Source organism: Trachurus japonicus, chromosome 4 (genome assembly GCF_045865225.1).
Source record: "Trachurus japonicus isolate A0001 chromosome 4, Traja_1.0".
Taxonomy (NCBI): domain Eukaryota; kingdom Metazoa; phylum Chordata; class Actinopteri; order Carangiformes; family Carangidae; genus Trachurus; species Trachurus japonicus.
In genome coordinates, this window is record NC_140910.1 from 25,026,772 (window position 1) to 25,049,615 (window position 22,844).

The 22,844-nt window shown below is 42.2% G+C and overlaps 1 protein-coding gene across 4 annotated transcripts in view; it reads right to left on the reverse strand.

Annotated features, from left to right (window-relative positions):
- Positions 1–6,231: 6,231 nt before the first annotated feature.
- The window catches only part of lrp8 (low density lipoprotein receptor-related protein 8, apolipoprotein e receptor), a 168,901-nt gene continuing 152,288 nt past the window's right edge, over positions 6,232–22,844 (reverse strand). The window contains exons 15-19 of one of the 4 annotated variants that reach the window (XM_085774939.1): positions 20,548–20,700; positions 17,853–18,272; positions 13,865–13,933; positions 10,573–10,745; positions 6,232–8,391 (exon numbers count right to left, since the gene is read on the reverse strand). In XM_085774939.1, coding sequence (XP_085631065.1) covers positions 8,353–8,391; positions 10,573–10,745; positions 13,865–13,933; positions 17,853–18,272; positions 20,548–20,700 — 854 coding nt within the window. In that variant the 3' untranslated portion in view covers positions 6,232–8,352. Of the gene's footprint in view, positions 8,392–9,122; positions 10,764–13,864; positions 13,934–17,852; positions 18,273–20,547; positions 20,701–22,844 lie in introns of those variants that run through there. The other 3 variants (XM_085774938.1, XM_085774937.1, XM_085774936.1) reach the window with 3 other exon arrangements.

Here is a 22,844-nt window from a genome sequence, read left to right on the forward strand (position 1 = left end):
AAACCCCCAATGAACTGTCACACTTGACAACTCTCCAGCGACCAGACGATGTGTTACTTCTTTTTTTTTTTTTTGTGCTTGCACTGTCAGTCCGTTTCACACTTTCACTTCTGCTCTGGTTCTCCTTCACTTCACTGTAACTTGTCTTGTTTCTCTGAGGAGATATTATGGACTAAAAGGAAACAAACAAGGTGGCCACTAGTGTCATCTTGAAAGTGAAAAAAAAAGTGTGTTTTCAGTGAGCACTTCATTGTATTAGTGAAATGAAATAACTTTCAGTTTATTTCAACTTGAAAATGAAGGCTGAATGTGAAGTAATCGTTGATGGCATCAAATGCAGAACAGCTGTTCTTCCTCTGACTCAACTGTGCCCTGATGAACTCACCACAATTATTATCTGAGACAGAGGCGCCCAGATAATTATCTTCATTTACCACTTTGTTTCTCATGCTGACACATTCGGCAACAAGCAATGGAGCCTAATTTACAGTCTTTAATTACAGTCTGGTATTTTGTGTGTTAAAAGAATGACAGTTAAATGAATATACTGTACCATATCATCATCATTTGTGAAGTTCTGCTTACCTCTGGTCTAAGGAGTGTGGCTATTTATTATCTCCACAGACTGTAAAGCCCTAGGAGAGAAAATCTTGTTTTGACTGAACATGATAAGCAGATATATTCAAATGGCACAAAGACATCCCATCAACCATACAACATAGATTTACCTCTCATCCTTATATCCAGAAATCTTCTAGTGTCAAAACATCTACTGTATGTTCTCCACTTGTTTCTTGAATTTAGCTAATTTAGCAGTCAGCAAATACTACCTCTGTTTACAGTCCTGCAGGAACGTTTATTTACATGAATAAAGAGCTGAGATGACGTAAATAAATGAAGACAGGAAAGAGACACTTTCTTGAAAATATTAGGGTTAACTGAAATGTCTGAGTTTACTCTACACAGTGGGACAACACAATCCCCCTCTAAAAATCTAAATACTGTGTATTCCCTGCATCATCTATCCATTGGTTTTACCACTTACCCAGACAGGAACCAATCCCAGCTTAGGGTGAAGGCAGGAGATACTCTTATATCACAGGGCCGACATATACAGTACAGTACAGACAAACAACACTCACATACTCACATTCACACCTATGTGCAATTTATAGTCGCCAAATCAACCTCATGTGCATGTGTTTGGACCGTGGGAGGAAGAACCAGAGATAAACCATGCATTAACTGATCAGATGGAGATCCGTGAAATAATTCCTTGCATAAAAATTCAAGAACAACTGCTTCCATGGATGTTGAACTACTTTAAAGTCCATGCTTGTTTGAAAAATTAAAATACATACACATGGACATAAGAAGGCAGCTTCCAGGTGCAACACACAAAGACACAGGATAAAGTATCGAAACCCAAAGTTGGACAGTTTTTATAAATTTAATATATCAATATATAGAGATATTTATCAACAGCTTGATTTCATAGAAACGTGAGTGAGACCATTTTGGCATACAGTACAGATATTCCATGTAAGTACAGAAGTTGCTAAGTTTTAAACTCCCTCCCACCCCTTCCCTCATCCACCCACCAATTATCTCCCCCTCCCCCCTCCCGCAGACACGTAACACAGAAAATAAAGAAAGAGTAAAAGTATACAGGAGCACAAAACAAGGCACCAATAAATTAAAATGATAATAACCCCTCTTCTTCTTTTGAAAAAAACAAAACAAAAAAACACGACAACAAAATCTATTCAACAGAATTAAATACAGTATGAACACTAAAAATCTGAAATGCTGTTAAAAAGCAAAAAATAAAACAAACAAATGGAACAGACAGGAGAAAACGTAAAATAAAAACACTTTGGCAGATTATTAATTTTTAGTTACAATCAAGTAGTAAAGAAATCCAGTGCTCTTGTGTACAAATAAATTCATATATAGTCTACACTCCTTTTTACCCCAGAGGTTTATGTACATCTTTTTTTTTTTTTTTTTACAGATACATTTAAAACATTATCAAAAAGTTTTTTGTTGTATGAAAACGTATTTACAAGTCATGATTCAAAACCATTGGACTGTACCATTGGACCAACCCCATCCCCACCCTCCCTCCCTCCCGCCCGGTTTTTCCTCCCCTCCTACGAACGTTATCTCTTTACACAGTGCAGAAGGCTTCTTGAAAAGTTTTGTGCAACAAACAGCGTTGAAAAAATGCCTGTCGTGGTATGGCTGTGGAATGGACAGACCCCCGAATGTTTTTTTTTTTTTTCTTTCGTTTTTTTTAGAGATTTCCTTGCAGGCAAATGACACATCAGCAATATGTTTGAGAATATAGACAGGTAGACAGTTAAAAAATTGGAACCAATAGTTTCTTACGGTATATTTGAAGTGATTTTCTCCAACATCAGACAAAATTTGTGACAACACTCTCACTCATCAACATGTTATTCCTGTACATAGTTATCCAAACCCGTGTAAAGATTCACACAAACAGGTTTTATGACATTTCCCCATCATCGCCTTGTTCCTCCTTCTTCCCCCCGCCCGCTTCCGACAAAACCCCTCAGTTCACACTGACTGGTAGCAAAATGCAGGCGATCGAACGCTGCCCTTCAAGTAAATCAAACATCAAGTAGATCAAACGTGAAACTATAAGGAAAATGGTCTGGTGAGGAGAAAGAGAGAGCAACACCGAGTACAAATCACTTTACAGTCCAAGAAAAACCACATGATAATAAGAGGAACCAGCTGGAGAAGGAAAGTCACTGGGTCAACGAGAGCTAAATGTCAGCCAAGTAGAGTCAATGAGGGTCCAAACTGTAGCTGGAGTTGAGGGAGAGGAGGAGGAGGAGGAGGGGCGGCGGGCAGCATCTCCTTGCTGCTCGTTTGCCTGTTCACTGGTTCACAAATGGGAAGTTTTTTTTTTTGTTTCATTTTTTTTCCTCAGCTCCGGGGGTTTCCTTGTTATTCGGGGGGTTCCAGGTTATTTCCGTCAGTGTCTTTCCATTCGTCCAGTGTCTGTGTGTATGTGTGTGTATGTGTGCGTTTGTCTGTCTGTCTGTCTACCCAAAGACTAATAGCCCTTGCCACAGGAAAGATGTTGATGACTCCGATGGAGATGGGAGAGGGATGAGAATGAGAGTGCAACGGAGAGAAAGCAATGCTGACTTTGCTCTCTAAACTAAAATTCAGTAGTATAAACAGCCACACAGGAACAGCTGATGCCTCACAGCAGGATTTAGATTCATACAGTGCATGAAGAAGTGAGTTGGTACAGTGGAGGGAGAGATGTGAGTGATGTTAGGAAGCGTTCACTGCATCCTGGTTAAAGCAGCACACTCTGCTCAGTGTGGAACTGGGTTCGATAGAGTGCAGGCGCGGGAAAAGGACAAGCGACAGGTCAGTAAAAAAACAAAAAAAAACAAAACAGGGAGCACAAATCAGGAACACTGTAATCACAGCATATACTAATTGCATTAGATTAATGGGTTATCAGGATGGTTAGTATTGTAGCTGCTTTGTTCATCATCATTAATCACATGTGACATCATTTCTATAAAATAAACCAGGCTCAGCCCTGTCATGGATGAAACCGTTGAGTTTGACCTGCTGTGACAGTGAGCTGCCTGTTATGCATTAGGAGATGTTAGGAAGATCTGTTTGTTCATGTATTAGTTTACATTAAGAGGTACGTACTGTATTTAGTAGTAGAGCAGGCGGATTGAAACAGCAGTAAATGTCTTTTTTTTACCAAGTGTTCGTTTCATCAGTAAATCTTGACCTTTGTCTGAGCTGGTAAAGACTTTGCCAGTGTGCAAATCGATCGCTATAGGAAACAATGTTGTCCAAGTATGTAAGAGCTATCGGATATGTAACCAGGAAGTTACAGTGACATGATACATTACATACATACTGTATATATTTTCTGTTAGAGAGGACTGTTTCATGTTTATACACTGTAGCCTAAAGTATCTGAACATGCTAAACTGATATTATATTACCCTTTAGTCTTATTGTTACTGGAGGTTTTGTACAGTGTTGTTCAGAGGTGTCAACCACATCTCATTACATCTTCCTCTGCCTGAATGGATGATATATTAGGAAGCCAACCTCTGCTTTGCCAGTTGGCTACACCTTGCAGTTGCTGCGTGTTAAAAACTTGATGCACAGTTTTAACTCAGTGATGCTTAAATCCTCACTCAGGATACGACTTGGCTGCATGTGAACTGGAACTGGCTTCAGATGTTTAGCGTCCTAGATATTTAAGACCTCTGAGAATCAACATAGGTGCGCTTGAAATGCTGTTCAAGACAGTGATTTACTACCGGTTAAATTTACTACACTTCAGTTTGTAACTTGTGCGAGGTCTCATGATTAATGTTGCACATCATGCACAACATTGAAACACTTATAAATAGTAAACAATGAGTAAAAACTGACCTGGGGTGAGAAACATACTAACAGTTGTGCAATAACTCAACATATGCACATAAATTCAGTGTGTGAGTGAGGCTGAACCCAAACTGATCCTGATAACTGCAGCCTGTTGTTTATGGGGTTGACCCACAGTAAAACTATGATGACACCGACACTAGAGCATAGATAAGGACCTAAATACTCCATGTGCAGTAAAAAGCTGCAGCAGCCCAGAAGCTAAAGGGTCAAAGCATATCCTCTTCTGCTGCCACAATTAGTCCACCTACTATATCATGAACGACGAAAGCCCGTGTTCCTGACTTTTTTTCCCAGTGTCCTTCAGTGGAGGCGGCTGCTCTCAAGGTGGCCACAAAGTGGAGCAGCCAATCTGTCTTCACACTGTAGCAATAATAACTTCTCTACAATGCCACGCTCACTCACCTCAACAAATAAGCAATTTATTCTCCCGACTGCAAACCCTCAGTATGGAACTCAATTAGACCTGAAGCAAACACACGGACATGCAGCAGGAAAGTGGAGTGCAGAGCTGACTCAGCCTCGGGTTCAATCCAGCTCCAGCAGGGTTTTTTTTGCGATGTATCTCATTTATAAATTCACAAATAAACGTATAGCTATCTGATCTGGGTAAATCTTTCTTGGCTTCTTACATAATTATCTTCAGCTTTCCTTTAGGTATGAAAAAGATGTGAAACTATACGCACTCATAACCAGCCACAGTGCCTCTTGATAATATTGAAAAACGAGCAGACTCTATAACCCAAAATGGAGCTGTGCCCATTTAAAACTGTTTCATGCATGTCACTTTTAAATCCAGTCTAAAAACCCAGCGCAGCAGGAGCGCACCAGTGCAGCCCAGGGTCATGCTGGGCTGAGTCACAGTCTCCCCTCCACCATGTAATGCATTTTTATTTTGAATTCATCTCTACAAGGTTAAGATGAAAGGAGATGGCCTTCCCCTTGTGCTCAATCCTCCCTCATTAGACAGACGTAGGGGAGCACAGTGCTGTGGTGGAGGAGGACTGCAATTTACCTGTCTGCCGTGCCACTTGTCACATACTGTACAGTCCATATGAAATCGGCTGCTGCGCATCATAAACTGAGAGGAGGAGGAGGAGGAGGAGGAGGAGGAGGAGGAGAGGAAGAGCGCCATCCTTCTACGGACGGGAGGCTGCTGGTGTCAGACTACTGTGGCACGACATCAGCAGAAATCCGGCAAAATAAATGACCCTCCATTTGTCTTCCAAACCTGTTCGCATATGGTGTAGTCAAAATCCTGGCAGTCATTTCCTGCTTACCTTTGTCTTTGTTTTTGTTTTTTTACACTCTCTCCTCCTCCCTAGTGGTTTTTACCCGAGCACCTACACAGAGAAAACCTTTCCAAGAAGAGCTTTCTTTTTTCTTTTTGTGCGCACACACTGTCTGTGTAGTTGGATGAATACATATGCTGAGTCTATACTGGAAGACTTTCATGTTTGCATTATAAACTTCATTGTTTTTGCTTGTTATTCAGTCATACGTCAGGGTTTAGGAAAAGACAAGAGGCTGTGAGAAACATCTTACTGTAGCTCAGCTGCGAAATTGTTCAGATTTCTTATTCTAGGAATGGAAGACAAGTGTTGTGTGTGTAGTTAGGCCAATGATAAATAGCTCTATGGTGTATTAAATGCATTAAACGTGTGCTTAACGTAGTCAAAATGCCCTTTATTGAGATTAAATGTCATTCAGAATAGGAAATTTGCTAATTTCCCATGACATCGTGCAGCAGCTATCATGCTATCCTGTCATGGCGGCCTCTGGTAATTCGCTGTTACAACACATTATGAGCAATTATTGCGATATTCACTGGGCATAAATTCCATCTGATTCAATGGACTGGAACCATGTCTGTGGCAAGCCAGTGGAAGATCAGCTCTTTACGCTGGTTTACACATTTCCTCTCTACCCAGCTTTCAAATCAAATCAGTGCTGGGCTCAGTCAGCCTCAGCGTATTAGTCATCTGTTCATACAAAACAGGACCGCTCACAACCGCAGCAGAAAGTCATTTCTTCTCAATATGGGCTCTTCCACCCCCCACCCCCAACACCATCTCTCACCGCTACGGCTACACGGTTAAAAAGGTGGAGGGAAATGCAGCAGCTATCAGACTCTGAATCACTGAAACCAGTGGTGTGCAGCCACTGAGACGCTGAGACACTGCCACCGATGCTTAGAGTGTGCTTTAGTTCAAACACTGATGTCTCTGTGTTCAGCAGTAGTTTAAAAACAACTGCATATTTAGATTTTGAAACAAGTGATATAGTAGGCACCCCCAAGGAAAAATATGTGTTAAATCCCATTAGAGCCTTAAATACAGCAAAAAAAACCGCACACTTTCAGTTGTGTATTGCTCATTGGGGGAGCGTTAACACATCCAGGAGGACACAGGGCAAACTCATCCACTAGTTCACCTCAGAATGCACTTGTTCACTTTCCCCTTGTCTCTCTCCTTTCCCTTTCCTGGCTCTTGTCCCGTGTCAGGATATACTGTACATAAGAAACCCACAGTGCATTTGATGTTCTCTTCTTTTGTTCACAGACCTCGCAAGAGGTTGCAACTGAATCTTCATTTCAAACAGCAGCAGTCAAAAAGAAAGTGATGTACTGTAGCTGTGCGGCACCTCTCCACCGCCCTCACACCGATGTAATATGAGCAACTGTGCTTTTAAATGTACACACAGCTGCACCGACTAAACACCAGAAAGCACATCAAATCACTGGGAGTCCTGGCCTTTCCTATGAATTTATGAGTAATAGTAGTAATAACAGATTCAAAGCATCATTTTCATATCGTAAAACTGTCACATGAAGGTCGACGTTGAACTTGGAACACAAGCATACGGTAAACAAAAAGCATGAATCCGAGCACATGCCACAAATGAGCAAACAATCCCAAGTTCATTATAGACTGCATGCATACCACTGATACCAGGAGAGAGGATTACCCATAATCCTTTGCCTTTTCTGCCCTGCTGCTTTTTTGCCTTGAGGCACTACCCTCTGGTGGCACAAATCCTCCCATTCCTTTCCAAAAAGAAAAAAAAAAACTCTTTCACCCCAAAATCACCTCCACACATGGAGACTACCCCATCATTTTTTTATGTCTCCTTTCCCCTTGGCTATATTTAGCCGTCTTTCCCCACATACAATATGTCAAGGGGCGAATCAGAGGGGTTGGGTGTGAAAAAGGATGACAATCTGTGTTGTCAACACGAGATCTAAAAAGGGAACAATGGAGGAAAACCAAATGTCCTTGCCTGCTACTGTTCATCCTTGCAAAAACTTGAACAAATCTGCTTTTAGTACGGTGCAGCGAGAGATGCTGATCATATATTTACAACAGCAAACACACATCCAAATAAATAAAAGAGTCAAAATATGAGGAATTAAAAATAATGCATGCTGGCTTTTCTTCCCTTGTAACGCTGGCCAGGCAGCCTTCTATTTACAATGTGCACTGAGACAACGGGATGAGGTTAGTCCGGACAAAATTATCAAGCAGCATGTTTATACACCACTACAACTAACAAGAGGCAGAGAGAAGAGAGGAGCGGAGCAGAGGCTACTGATCACTAGCACTAAACTAAAGGAAGTAGTATAGATGCTAGTAGTGGTAGTAGTGTTACTCCAGCGGACAGAGCAGGAGAAGAAGCGGAGGAGGAGGAAGGGGACGGGGGGGTTTATGAGATGTACATGTCATCCCTGCTCCTTAAAAACCAAAGAGGCAAAAAAAGAGGACTCTCTTCTCTTTCTCTTTCTCCTCTGCGTTGTACTGGCCTCATTGTAGTGGTGTAGTAGAGGCTGTGGTGGTGAGAGGAGGGGCCGGGATGGGGACTGGGGGAGGGCAGGCTGCATCCCACCCCTCAGGGATAGCCATCATCCTCCAGACTGAGTGCCACGCGCTGCAAACAGCAGATAAAAACACTGTTACAGTAGGCTGGAGGAAAAAGAGGGGAGAGAGAAAGAGAGAGAGGTGAGATAGAAGACAGACTGGCATGAAGAACAGAGGAGAAAAAAGAGAGACAGATTAAAGTCTAGGTGGAAGTCTGGAAAAGAAATGGCAAGTTCATATATTCATATTTCTATTCTCTCTGTTCTTCTCTTTCTAGTCTTCTCCCTCCATTCCCTGACCTTCATCTTTCACCTCTTTGTGATCAGCCTCCTCCTCCTCCTCCTCCTCCTCCTCCTCCACCCGCCTCCCCTTGTTCATTCCTTGTTCATTTCTGTGGCTGTTTCTATGTGAGGAATGCAGGATGCCTGCCCACAGCTGAATGTCTGCTCCACATAATGCCAACCTGATTTCTCTGGCTGTCTACGCTGCCACATTGCCATGGAGAGGAGAGGAGAAGAGGAGAATAGAAGAGAATAGAGGAGAGGAGAGGAGAGGAGAGGAGAGGGGAGGAGAGTAGAGGAGAGGAGAGTAGAGGAGAGGAGAGGAGAGGAGAATTGAGGAGAGGAAAACAAGTAAAAAGATGAAAGGACAATAAAAGGGAGATTTGTACAAAGGTAAATAATAAAACATGGAGACGACAGAAAAAAAAGAGAGAGTGCGGTTCTCTCTCTCCAGCCTTTCACTGAGGGTGTTTGTTACTTTGACCTTGAATCTTAATATGACTCAGTCGTGCACCTGTTTTGTGTGTGTGTGTGTGTGTGTGTGTCTTAGCTTGTCATCGTGCCAGTGATACCCAGAATTCCTTGCCTTTTTTTTTTCCTCTCCAGAGCAACACAAAGAAATCTGTGTTACCATGCCAACCGATCAAAGCGCTTCTTCCCCCATCCCACCCCACTCCAACTCCCCCCCCAAATAATCCTTTTTGGCTGCCCTTCCCCTCGCTTGCTCTCCGATATCTAAAACAACAAGTGTATTCAATAAATGTCAGACGAGTCCTGATGACACATGCCCTCTACAGCTAAGTGCGTTTGAGTGGAAATCAAACCTGGCACCGTTTTCCCCGAGTTTGTAGAAAACGCAGCGTTGTGCCCTATAAAGGATTATCAAAAATGCATCTGCAGCAATGGGAAATCAACAGGGTCGTCTGTGACTCATCATGTGGAGACTCACGGTTTCTGCAACTTGCACACTAGATAGAAAACGAGGGGGAAATGAAAAAAAAACTTGAACTGTCCTTGGTTCTGATTTATGCTCCCTTTTTTATCTTTCATGTCTTACTTAGACTGTTATGAAAAAATAAAATTCACATCGTGGCTATATCATGATGTTACCGTGCACTCTAAAAATCCAATTTATTTGCAGAATGGTCTAATCCCATCCGCGCTCTGCCGTCCTGTCAGTCAGTCAGCTTCTCCGAGGTGACTGTAATGCTAGTCCTCTTTCTCCGCGAAGGCATCTCAACTAAAATACTGAAATGACTTATTCTGTTAACACACAGAGACACCGCTGCACTGCATGCATCTCTCTGTCTGTTGTACTGTATAAACTGCATCAAGCATCAAGACAACAGTAAATATTTAAGTCTGTACTGCATCTTAGCAGTAAAAAAAATATCTACAAAAGTATGCTGCTACCTTCTGGTATTTTCTGTTGTATAGAAAAAAATTGATATTCTGCATCAGATGATATGTACCTGTGTGGAGAGTGGGGAGCCTAATACAAAACACATAACAACAATAAGAACTAACACAATGTAGGAATAAATGTGGTGGTGACAGGGGTCTGGCACCGACGTATGAAGGTATGTACTGTATGACTATGGTCTATGGAGGTGGATGAGGTGGATATGGTGTACTGGTGATGGAGCTGTGAAGTGTGTATATGATCAGTGGCTTCAGTGATTACTCCGAGAAACGACGTGTGAGTGTGTAGACGTGTGCGTGTGCAAGCCTGTTCTTTCTTTGCACCAGGCCTACATGTACAACCACAGGGTTTGTTTTTCTCCAAACCCCAGCGCTTCCTCCCACATCTCAAACATACTGTATTCCCTCCTTTTTGTTTCTCCTTTTGCATCTTCTCTTCATTTCGCGCTGGAGAGCATCGGCGCCCCTGAGTACCAGTGAGAGTTGCTGTCTGTGATGCCGCCCCCTAGAGGAAGCGCTATGAATGGCTGACTGTGGCTGCCACTCACTGCTGGGTAGACGTGACCGATGGACTCGCTGTGTCGGCCGATGTGGATCTCGTCGTCGTCGTCCTCCGTGGTCTTGCGGTAAACGGGGTTGTCGAAATTCATGCTCTTGGTGTTCTTGCGTCTCCAGTTGCGCCAAACCAGGTATCCGCCGGTGCAAAGCAATCCGATGACCACTGTGGCAAGGATAGGGACTGCATGTGTTTAACACACACACAACAACAACACACGGCGGGAGCGTTAACACAGCCCAGGGGACACAGAGCGGCGCTTTAAGCACTCTCACGCACACAAACACACCTCACACACTTTCCATCATGCTCTGAAGGCTCATTATTTACTGACTTTAACTATCAAGATCATATATAATCAAAGACTGTAAAGGTTTGTTGGGGAATAAAATCCATGTGGACTTTCATGTTCTAAACACAAAACAGAAGAAGAAGTTTGGGCTGCACAAAATTTGGTTCAAGTTCATTACTTTTATCTATTTGTTTTTTATGAGGAAAGCAAAACACTCAATCTGTCATGTTCTTTCATTTCTTTAAAAATGTGAAAATGTGATTTCAAAATTTGGCGACTATCAAGATGACATTTTAAGTGCAAGCCCTGTTTCAATAATAATCACTTCTTGCCACACGAGGAGTTGACTGATTGGTGCTTGGCCACAAAAGGACTTTATTTATTCATCAGCATGTTTTTGAAGCAGAGAGCAACACGTTTCTTGATGTTTGGGGGGAACATGGAATTAGAAAAATTAGTTTCCTGCAGAGTTTTAGAGTAGAGATTGGCCACTTTGCACAAATCAACAAGCACCTCCATCAATATAAAAACAAGACTGAAGTAAAGCATTGACCTTGTGGGAGTGGCAGAGGTGCTCGTTCACAGGGCAATCATATTTAGTCAGTGTAGCTTTTGTTTTGTCATTCATATACAGTCCAAGCTAAACTAGATGTATGCTGAGGATAACCAGCTTAGCTCCACTGCTCCCTATGGGAAACCCTGGATACACAGCAGACATTTCAAAGAAAAATGTGTTTTTATTTGTGTGAAAATCGTAAAAAACAATGAGCCTTCATATAGTGAATATATTCTAATACATTCACTCTCAGTCTCAATCTCACAAAATGATCCAAACCAACACAAACACATACACAACTCACAAAAATGAACGCCTGCATGCACTATCACGCACTTACAGTACTACTCACAATCCCACGTCCAAGACACTCAAACACAAATACATGCACGCACACACACACACACACACACACACAGACTGAACCACACAGCGTTTCTGATTAAATCTTGAAGCGTTCAAGTCCTGGAGCCAGTGATTAGGCTTTTTAGGTTTTCTGAATCAAAGCCCAGCAAGGTTGCTTAACTGTCATCAGCATATTAGCCTCGTGCTACATTTGGGCGATGATTTATAATTCTGCACTTGCCTGGGTTAAAAAATTAAACACTATCTGCAGACGGCCTGACTCGGGTGTTTTTGGATGGGGTTATGAGGGGAAAATGGACGGGGAGGGGGGGTGGGAGGGGGACCAGAGTGTGGAGGGGGGTGGAGGGTGGAGGATTTGAGATAAGCTCTGTCTCTCTCCTCTCATTACCATATCAGCATGACTGCCAAGCCGCCCTGTAGGACCTGAGTGTGTATAGTGTATGTATGAGTGTATATGTGTGTGTGGAGCCTAACTGAAGGTATGTGGATGTGGATGAGGATGAAACAGGCGCGTGTACGTGCGCGTGCCCACATCCATACATGTGTCTGCATCCGCTGTGTAAGCCTCATCTAATTGCCCTTTTGTTGGATAGGCACTTGAGATCCCTGTGTGACTGGGCTGGAAACCCCAGATCCTCCTTTGTTCTTCTCAAAAAAAACCCTCACTGGTTTGAAAAAACAAAAAAAAACATCAGCGTTTGTATCATTTAGAAATTTTCACTCCAATTAGAAAGCGCCGAAACAGCCTGACTTCGGCTAAAGACTGATAATGATTGTTGGGCTGTTTCCCCTTAGTGGAGCTGTGGGTGGGCGTGGCGCATTAGTAGATCCGAGCAGAGAGGACGGGTGCAGAAAAATCCGGCCCTGGTGGACCTCTGCAATAATTAATGTTTCAAAAGCTGCCAAAAAAAATGCAGATTGAGGGGATTTGTGGCTGCAGTGAATGGCAGAATGGAGAATGGGGGATGGAGTGTAAAGAGTTAACAGTCTCCGGGGGGTTTTTAATGAGCTGATATCTCAATTGTCGAGAGTGAGAGAGAGAAAAAAAAATGTTTAAGTGCTCCCATAACTTATCAAAGTATTCAATATTAGGGATGAAAGAAATCTCAATTAACGACATATGCTGCTACTGTAAGGTCATTTGCACATTCAGCTGATTTTTCTGTTAGGTTAGGCATGAACATATTAAATATTCACATAAAATTATCATTTTAATCAGAGCTAATATAATAGATTAACTTAACTAAGCTGCTTTGATTGTTAGAACTTGCATTCTCCTCATATGCCTAATCTTTATTAGTATGGTATAGTGTGGCAGGCGGCCTACAGTAATAGTAGCTTTTATGTTTTCACCCTGAACTGATAATAATGTTATTTCTCAGGTCAGAAATTTCCCCTGCTCCAGGGCCAAAAACACAATTTCACCTCATTAAATTGCCGTTCAGTCCTTTGAAATTTCCTCCTCTAAAACTGATTCCAGCGACTGTGTAACCCGTTCTTAGCCCACTGGGTCACAGAAATGTGTCAGAGCGTTGGATTGATTGCAGTTTGAACAAACTGTGAGATCATGAGTGGGAACAGGAGCTTAATGCCATAACAGCTGGTCAAATGTGATGGGGGAAACATGAATTGGATTCTACAATTGCTCAGATTTCGTTAATAATGACATAACGTGCACATAACAAAGGCTTGACCATGGCTGTTTCTAGCTCTTGGCCGGGAGGCTGCTGTTGGGTAACAGCACAGCTCAGGACATTTTGGCAATGACTAAATTATTGTTTCATACAGCATCACTGCTGTGACTTCGGATGCAAATTGTTGTTATTAAATCTAAAATATACTCACTTAAATCGTTAAGTGGGAGACTAGTACAGTAATAATGCCCAGTCTAATCCAAACACACACATGCATATGCAAAAACACACACACACGTTCAGTCAGGCGCATTAAAATAACTGTGTCCATACATCACATGCAGGACTTGAGCGACAAGCAGAGAGGGAGAAGCAAGGAGGGAGAAGCAGGCAGGCAGAAAGCAAAGACAACAAAGACTAAATCAAGAGTACTCACCGATAGGAATGACTATCCCCAGAACAGCTACTGTGATGTTGTTACCTATGAGGTAGTGATCACTCGCAGCTGAGATGAACAGAGGAGAGAGAGAGAGAGAGAGAGAGAGAGAGAGAGAGAGAGAGAGAGAGAGAGAAGAAAAAATAAAACTTAGCAAAAAAGTTGTGTTTCAAAACACCATCCCCCAGAGGATGTGCTAGAGAGAAAAAGAAGTTTGCTGCAGCAGAGCAGAAGACGGGAAAAAAATACACATTTACATAATATACAGACAGGGAATCCATCCGATTACACTTTGCAAACAACAGCATGTGTTAATAAAAATGTGGATGAATCATATGGTGCCATATAAATGCAATGAGATGCTTTTTCATAAGAGGAGACAAATGACATTTCTGCAAGCAATGCATCAGATTTTGTTCCATTACAATTCAAACACACAAATCTGGATTCAGGAGGTAATACATTATAGACCACTGAGATTTAAATCCTGCAGCGAGACGCCAGGTGACCTTGAGGGTGAATTTAAACTTATGACCTCGTCCTCTCTTCACCCAGCATGTTTTTTTCCGTTTTTCTGTCCCAGTGCAACTCAGTATACATTTATTCCAGACATGCTCTGTATCCTCGCTCCCCTTCAACTCTCACCCCAACAGGTCAGTGAGGAGCTTTGACATTAATCCTGCTCCCAACACTCCTATTAGCAGCAGGCTAGCCATTAGCCAAAGTGTGATCAGATGGCTATAATGAAGTCTAGTGAGGAAGATTAACAGAAGAGATCACAGCGCTGGCTCTGCATACTGATTGGCTCATTCCAGAGAGAGAGAGACTCTGTATTAGTTGTATGCATGGGAGGGGGGGTAAAAGGCACAGATGGGATGTAACTGATGGGTCATACAATTAAGAGATGTACATTTTTATCTCATATAGAGCATTAACTGGCTTTCACGCACGCACATAGATAGAAACATGGGCAGAGACAAAGACATAAAGAGAAAGAGCAGGTGACACGGCTGCACTATCACCTGCTGTACCTCTTTATGTCTGCGGCAGTGAAGCGTCAGAGTCCTGAGTCAGCACAAGTGCATTCAGCTTTCCTTTAAGTATGAGTGACATCCAATAGGCCCTAAGACTCTAAAAGGTGGATTAATAGAATCTTATTAAAGCAGCAATTATGAAAAAAAGGGAGTCCAGGAAAGTGAAGGCAGAAAGAGAGGGAGAGAGAAAGAGAGGAAGTTTCAATTTCATTACGGCTATTATTGCTGGAGGGATTTAAAGTTCAAAAAGACTTTTTCTGTTGTCGGTCTCTGTGAAATGTCCCTATTTGTATGCCTATATTTAAATGCAACAATCATCAAGTGTAAGTTACCCACAGCATATACAGGAAATATGAATAATATTAAACTCACCATTTCAGAGTCCTGACATTGAACGCATACAGAGCTTGCCTGCTGCTTTTCTAATTAACAGTCACCAAAGAGGGTCAATTTAAAAGCAGAATGGACACGCAGTTGAAGGACAGGGTCACAGTTTCTTTTTTCTCCTGTCCTAAAGCAATACTCACAAGCCAATATGTAGATTGAAAAGGTTTTTTTGCTTGTTAGACTGTGGCCACTGAAATATCCTTTCGTAACATAGGACAAAATCCACAGCCATTGTTACGTGTAAAAATAGCGCAAAACCTCCTAAAATTATCAGCTGTAATCTTCTATTTCTAATTAGAGGCTTCAGAGTCATATTCAGCGAGTGATAGAAAAAAAACAAACTTGGATAGATAATGACTCAGGTTGGTTGAGTCAAACTGCTGAAGCCTCATTAACTTGGGTTAAACTCTGGATTGCACCACAATGTGGATTCTGCCTCCGTCATACAGGAAGTGCCTTTGGGAAAAACAGCATTTTCCTGGCGTATCCAAGATTTATGAATAATTCCTGGCATCAAAAGTGAAGGTTCACATTTGTACGACAACAGATGTGTATGAGCTTTGTGTACCAGCTGTTGTTTATCTTTTTTTTTGTGTGACACTTCTGGTTCCTCCTCGCTGCACCATGCCAGCCGCTGCCGCAGCAGCAGCAAGAACAGGAGCACACGTGTAACAGCTGATGTCGACGAACTTGACAGTGTGCACTGAGTTAAAAATGATAACACATGGCCCGTGGGCTTAGAGACACGTCTTCTTCATTCATGCCCCCATTTTCTCAACCGTGTCTGCTCCACCTCTCATCTGGAGCGCTTGTGGTGTGGTGAGGAGGCTGACAACTTCAGAGACTAGAGGAAACATGTTCTTGCTTTCTTTGTAACTCCAAGAAACCCCGGTCCCCCCAAAGTGATGAGACTTGCTGGAGCAGCCATTCTCTTTAATTCCCAGAAAATCGCTTTCTCTCCTGCCTCTTTTCCATCCCGTCTTTTCTCATCCTTGTAAATGCTGCGTTTCCCTCCCAACAGTGTGTCATTTTTCAAGTCCCCATCCTCCCCGTTCAAACGCTGGACTGTCATGCTCTTTTTTTTTTTTTGCTCCTTGTTCCTCTATGATCTCTTTATTGTCTCTCACTGCTCCCTTTTTATTTAACAGTCCTTAGTTTTACTTCCCCCTCTTTCTCCACATTCATTTCCCTGTCCTCCTCTTGTCTCCTCTTCTTCCTTTCCCTCCAACTCTTACACCCATTTTAAACTTTCATCATCCCTCCCTGCTCCTTTTCCCTCTGTATACCTTTTTCATCCCCTAGCCTTGCGCTCCTGGTTTTCTCAGTATAATGAGAAATGTCTCTGATGTAAATGCAATATTGTAAAGTTCAAACACAGTACAGCAGCTCACAATCTTTCCCACCAGCCAACCACCACCATCTTCTTTTCCATCTCTTATTCTCTTTGAGCAGCAGACTGTGTCATTCTAATATCAGAAAATTCCTCCAGTGTGTATAACTAACTCCACAAATCAGACATTTTTGCCATTTTTTTTTACACAGTTTCTCCTGCTTTAGTCTGAAAAAGCCAGAAAATATGTGAAAACAAATGCTCAGATCCACATTTCTCTCAATACACAAACTGTAAATATCATCCTCAAGAGCAGAGTGCTGAAAAAGCAACTCATTGAGAGGATCCTTGTTGTCTGCTCTAGCAATTTGGCAGTCACATCCCATCTTATGTTAATGTCTCAATGTAGGAAAAGCTAGGGAAAAAAAATCCACAAAAGCTGGAAATACTGATTTCTACAAGAAAATCATAACTAAGCATGTGGTGTGTGTGTGTGTGTGTGTGTGGCGCAGTGGTTTATCAATTTTGCTTTGTGGAGCTATCAAGGATTCTTCTCCACTTCCAAATACAATCTCTTAAAGTCTTAGCGTGGCTTTGTAAACCATTGTTGCTGCTGTTGTACTCTGCTGTCATTGTTTGTCTGGGGAAACAAGCCGTGAAGTGGTGTTTCTCAGTCGCACCAGTAAAAAGCTTGATTGGTGGGTGAGAGGACCAAAAACTGCTGCCAGTTTTGGGGGAGAAAGAAAGAGAGAGAGAGAGTGAAAGAGAGAGAAAGGGAGGGAGAGAAAGACAAAGAGAAGAAAGAAGCTGTCAGAAAGTGAGGATGAGTGATGAGAGGTGGAAGGCGAGAATGGAGGGGACTGTCGTTTGTTAGCTTTGACAGCTCTGTTACACGCTGCTCATGAGGGACCAACAACAAGCAGACCGGGATATAAAACTAGTGAGTGTATGTGTGTGTCTGTGTGTGTGTGTGTGTGTCCGTGTGTGTAGGTGTGTGTGCGCGTGTGTGTGTCTGTGTGTGCAAGAGGGAAAAGCCAAAGAAAGGAGGGGAACTGATGTAAGTAGAGGTTTTCAGCTTCCTGCTGCTTTAATGGCAGGTGGTAGCTGTAGTGATGACAGTGGAGGATTACACACACACATACAGTAGAGAAGCACATACACACACACACACACACACACACACACACACACTGGCACACACTCACATTCCTGTGCACCGACCCACCACCATCCTTACCTCTGTGGGATAGGTTGCCGTTGCTCTCCCTCTGGATGCTGTTGGGAGCCGCGGGGCCCAACAGAGGCGTGTGCGTGGACGTCGACGTCTGACTCCGGCCCAGCGTGGTCGTCTCCGTGCTGGTGGCGGCGGGGGTCCGAGGGTGCTCCGTGGAGGTTCTCCTGGGGGTCTGAGGGGAGGCCGTTGTCGTGGAGACCGGGCGTCTGGCTGTGGGCCTGAGTGTGGTGGCAGCGGAGGTGCTGGTGGCGCTGGTAGAGGCGGTGGAGGAGGAGGCGGTGGTGGAAGGAGGAGTTGTGCTGGTGGCGACAGTTGTGCTGGTTGTTGTCGTGCTTGTTGTACTGGTTGTGGGGGTGGGGGAAGTGGTGGAGGAGATGGAGATGGTGGTGGTCGGAGCAGACGTCGTGGTTGTTCTGGGTCGAACTGCACAAGAGGAACAGAGTAAAAATCATTAAGAGCTCAGATGTTACCCGCAGCCAACAAAAAACTGTAATGATTTTTTACAGGAACTTTATCAATACAGCACCATTATAAATAGTCTTCAAAACCCAAAGGCATTAAAAACAAATTTTATTTTGGAAAAAATCTTATTTAATTCATATGCAATTCATATTTTTATTTTATTGATTTTTTAAATTTTTATATTGATTGTCTGTCTTATATGTGTGTACTTTATGTATGTGTTATATTTGTAGGTCTATATCTATGTATGTGTATATGTATTTGTATATATATGTATGTATACAGTATATACTGTATATATATGATTTTCTTGTATGATTTACCCCTAGCTAAACAGTTTTGTTATCTGTTAATAAAGTTTGTAAAAAAAAAAAAAACAATACAGCAAAGTGTGAGGTCATTGACAAGACACTGAAAACAACAAACTACTGTAATGTAGAACAGGGGTTCCCAAAGTAGGGGTCGCCAGTCTATGGCGCTGCTATTTTGGGGGAGGCGAGCTGAAACGTTTGGGAACCCCTGATGTAGAACATACTGTACATCAAGCTCCTCAACTTCAGTGAATGATTTTGTTACGGATGAAATCATTAATTTGGACATATAACGTTTTACAGCCATAACGAGATCTAACCATCATGCATTCACATTGAAAAGTCAATAAAAGATAATAGCAAATTATCTTCCTCTATTAAGTTTGACTTTATAGCTACGCATGGTAACGGAGGCTCTGCTCTGCCGCAGCAGCAGCAGCAGCAACGCAGCTATCACTTTCACCAAATCCATCTTTGTCTGCCTCTGATCACTTTTATGTGCATCAATATCACATAATATGCACCGGTCACCATTGACAGACCTTCTCTGTTTGCATTACGAGACGACTAAACAACAGTATAAAAAAGGTGATTTGATTTGATTGAGGGCCCCCCAAACACATTTTCGTCAAGGTTTTATGGTTGTTCCAGAGTAGACAGAGACATAAAGCAGATGAGAGCCCGACGAACGGTGTAGTGTAAGAGGCCATTTCATCAAAAATAATAAAGTTCTCAGCAGAAATTGTTCTGCATCTCTCTCTCTCTTTCCCTCTGTGTGTGTCGGTGACCATGGTCTGTCTTTCCTCGGTGGGATTTTCTGAACGGTGGCCTACATACAGTACATCATCTCCCCCCCTCTTCTCTCTTCTCTCTGTGTCAGCTTCATTTTACTCACCTGTTCAAGCACGGCCAGCAAAACACAGAGGGGTGTGTATAAAGGCAGGGTAACAACTTTACAAATGTGGTGACTACACAGAGACTGGTGGCAGGCTGAGCAGTTAAAATAAGGTCAGAGAAATAATGGAGGCAGGCCGGGGAACACGGGAACACAGGTCTGACTGGGAGAATCCCTGACCTACTTCCCAACACAATGTTACTGTAAGCACCGGCACCGAATTCACCGAGGGAATATTATCAATATAATAACAGCAAGAAAGACTGATGAACATCGGATCTACAGGGAAAAAGGCCATCACGAGAAAATGGCTTTCACAGGAGAGCCCAACATTGACCATGTGGATGGACATCACAATGGATATATGCAGGATGGGGAGATTAACTGTGGATGTGAATTACAAGAAGGACTTGTTTGTTTCTCGTTGGAAGAAATTGATGGACTAATATAAAACCACTTTTAACTCTAGATAATATGCTGTATGTTTACTGTAGATTTAATGCCTCACCTCACCACACCTTACTACCTTTTGTTTATTTTATTACCTTTTATTACTAGAAAAAGTACATTCATGCTGATACTCTATGACTAATAATTGAAATGGCACATGTCACATTTGTTGCAGAATGTCAATAAAAAAGCTATTTTTTTAATTAAAAAAAAGAGCATTGGATCTAATATGATTTCATGGGAACTTTAACTTAGTCTTTTCTTTAGCACATATTAGCAAGAGAAATGTTTCCCATAGCCTTCCATGTATAATATTAGAAAACCTCAATATACAGAATAGTTTAAAGTGGAACATTTATTTATAGATCTGTATAAATACTTAATTTTGAGATGGACTCCTTTAAGCAGTGCTGAGCGAGTGAAGCGTCACTCCACTTTAATATCCTTACGGCCTGGCACTTCATCATGTCAGTGGTATTTCGGTGATGTAGACATCTCGTGACATTTCTCAATAGATTCCCTTAATTAGGTATTTCTCCTAATCTCTGTGATTGATTGGTTCGCAGTGTGACCGACTTACCTACAGCACAGCGCCTCATGTCCGGACCCAGTTCCATGCCATCGGGACAGGCACAGGTGTATTTGGGGGAGTGGTCTGTGATCTGGGGCGCCTTCAGACAGAGGTACTCACAGCCACCGTTAGGAAGACTTCCCATGTTACAGGTGTCGGGGGCTGAAGGGACACAAGCAGATACAGAGGAGGTTTACACGAGTTTGTGGGAATGTTATCTTGTGATTCGTTAAAGAAATACAATAAATCAATCCTCTTATCTTCACACTTTCAACAGCCTTGTATCTTCTCCAGTAAAAAAACACAACCTCCACAATTATATAAAACTTCAGCACTGACATTTCTAAACATTTGGTGCTTTTTCCCAAATGTGTGCAGCAAATTGAAATCTTATGTCGGTGCCAACGTGATGTGCACAGAGGTTTACGTGTACCGTAGCCCGGAGTAGTCAAAAACAAAAGAATATTAAGAATACATGACAGAGCTCCACTTTTGGGTCCCGGTCTGCATCAAAAACAAAAAAAGTATGAACTGAAATGAGGTCCACCTAGACTGGCTGGAAAAGCTCACTGATGTCTCTCATATGACTTAGTAGAGCAGAAGTTTTCTTGTTTTTCTTTATTGTGTTCTTGGGTTTGTTATGTGGTAATTTCAAATAGTGCGTGTATGGATGAATCTTGACCCTAAATTAAAAAACACAAGGTAGTTTGGTCTTGATCATTTTCAGCCACGGATAAGAGTTAGAAATACAGTAGTAAATAGTAGTACTGCGTATTATTATCCATTAAACCTTATTGGGTACCGCACAGCAAAGCAACATAAAAAAAAATTGACAGTGTTATATTTAGGGATTTATAATGATCCCACAACTGATTTTCCGGTCCAGTGAAGCCATGCTTAGGTTAAAACAAGGGTGTCTAAACTTTCTTTTTTTTTTTTTCAAATCCCAACACACAAATGAAAAATTTACATTTTGTTTCCCCAACCCTAGACTCTAATGAAAAAAGATTGCTACTCATGTCATGTGGGGAAACACCAGAATTAGGTCAGGTCGCGGTCGATTCTGCCTCCTGACTTGGTACGTGGTTAGAGAAAGCAGCACATCAGAGGAATCATCAGCCATCAGGGGCAGAAGCTACATCACTCACTCACTGCGCACAGTGAGATTTTAATAAGCAGGAAATGCATGCGTGCTTCAGTACAGTATCTCAGCGTAACAAGCGACATACAGTAATATGAATAGCTGTCTAAATGAAATTCTCAGAAGCTCCACGTAACTCTCTATACCTGCTTTCCATATATAAGAAGAAATGAAGCTCTTTGGGAAGGCTATGACACACTCACTGTGATGATAAATTTAAATTCGAGGCTGGGTGAAAAAAGGGGCAGAGTGGGAAGAGGAAAGGAGGCAACACCAAAAAATGTTGGATGATCAGGATGAGAGGGAAGGATGTCAGGACTAGAAAATAAAGGTAAAGAAAGCTGAAAATAGGAAGGATGGAAAGTAGTGTTGTTGTGAAGTTTCAAACAGCTCCTGTCCCTCTGCTTCCTTTACTAGAAAAAAGAACTAAACCAGGGAGCCAAGGCTTCAAAGCACAGCTGGGCGGATAAAAAAAAGATGATAAATAACTAGAATCGCTGCCTCGGGGTTGTATGCCTACGCCAACCAGCTTTTTTTTTTACACTTCACATCCATGTGTATCTAGTCTCATATTATATACTGTACACAGTGAAGCAATTTGATAAAGGGTATTATGTAAGTGTATGTTTTGATCTGTAAGTCTCATTGAATGTGAAGTTGTGGCAATGACGGCCGACAATCCTTCGAATAAAGACGCTGCAACTGAAACATACTAGACGATTCACACACATCATAAACCCAGAAGCCTCGAGCGGCGCGAGTGTATAAGCACAGTTTCAAGGTGGACACCCACGATTATTAGTGTCACCGATTCAGTATCAGACTGAAATGAAATATGGTGACAATCTCTCCTTCTGGTCTCCAGTTATGGCGTTGAATAATGGCTAGAATAGTATTTTTGCAGAACATTATGATATCACAGTGAAGCTGACCTTTCGGATATGAAATGTCATCACTTTATCGTAATATCTTATCATCGGACATTTGTGCGGGAATTGTGTCAAAATTGGCACATGAATCATTGAGTTATGTCCAAAAACGTGATTTGTGAGGTCACAGGGACCTTTGACCTTTGACCAGCAATTTCTAATGAATTCGTCCCTGTATCGAGGTGAACGTTTGTTCAACGTGTATTAAAAATCACTGCAGGTGAGAGATCGAATGA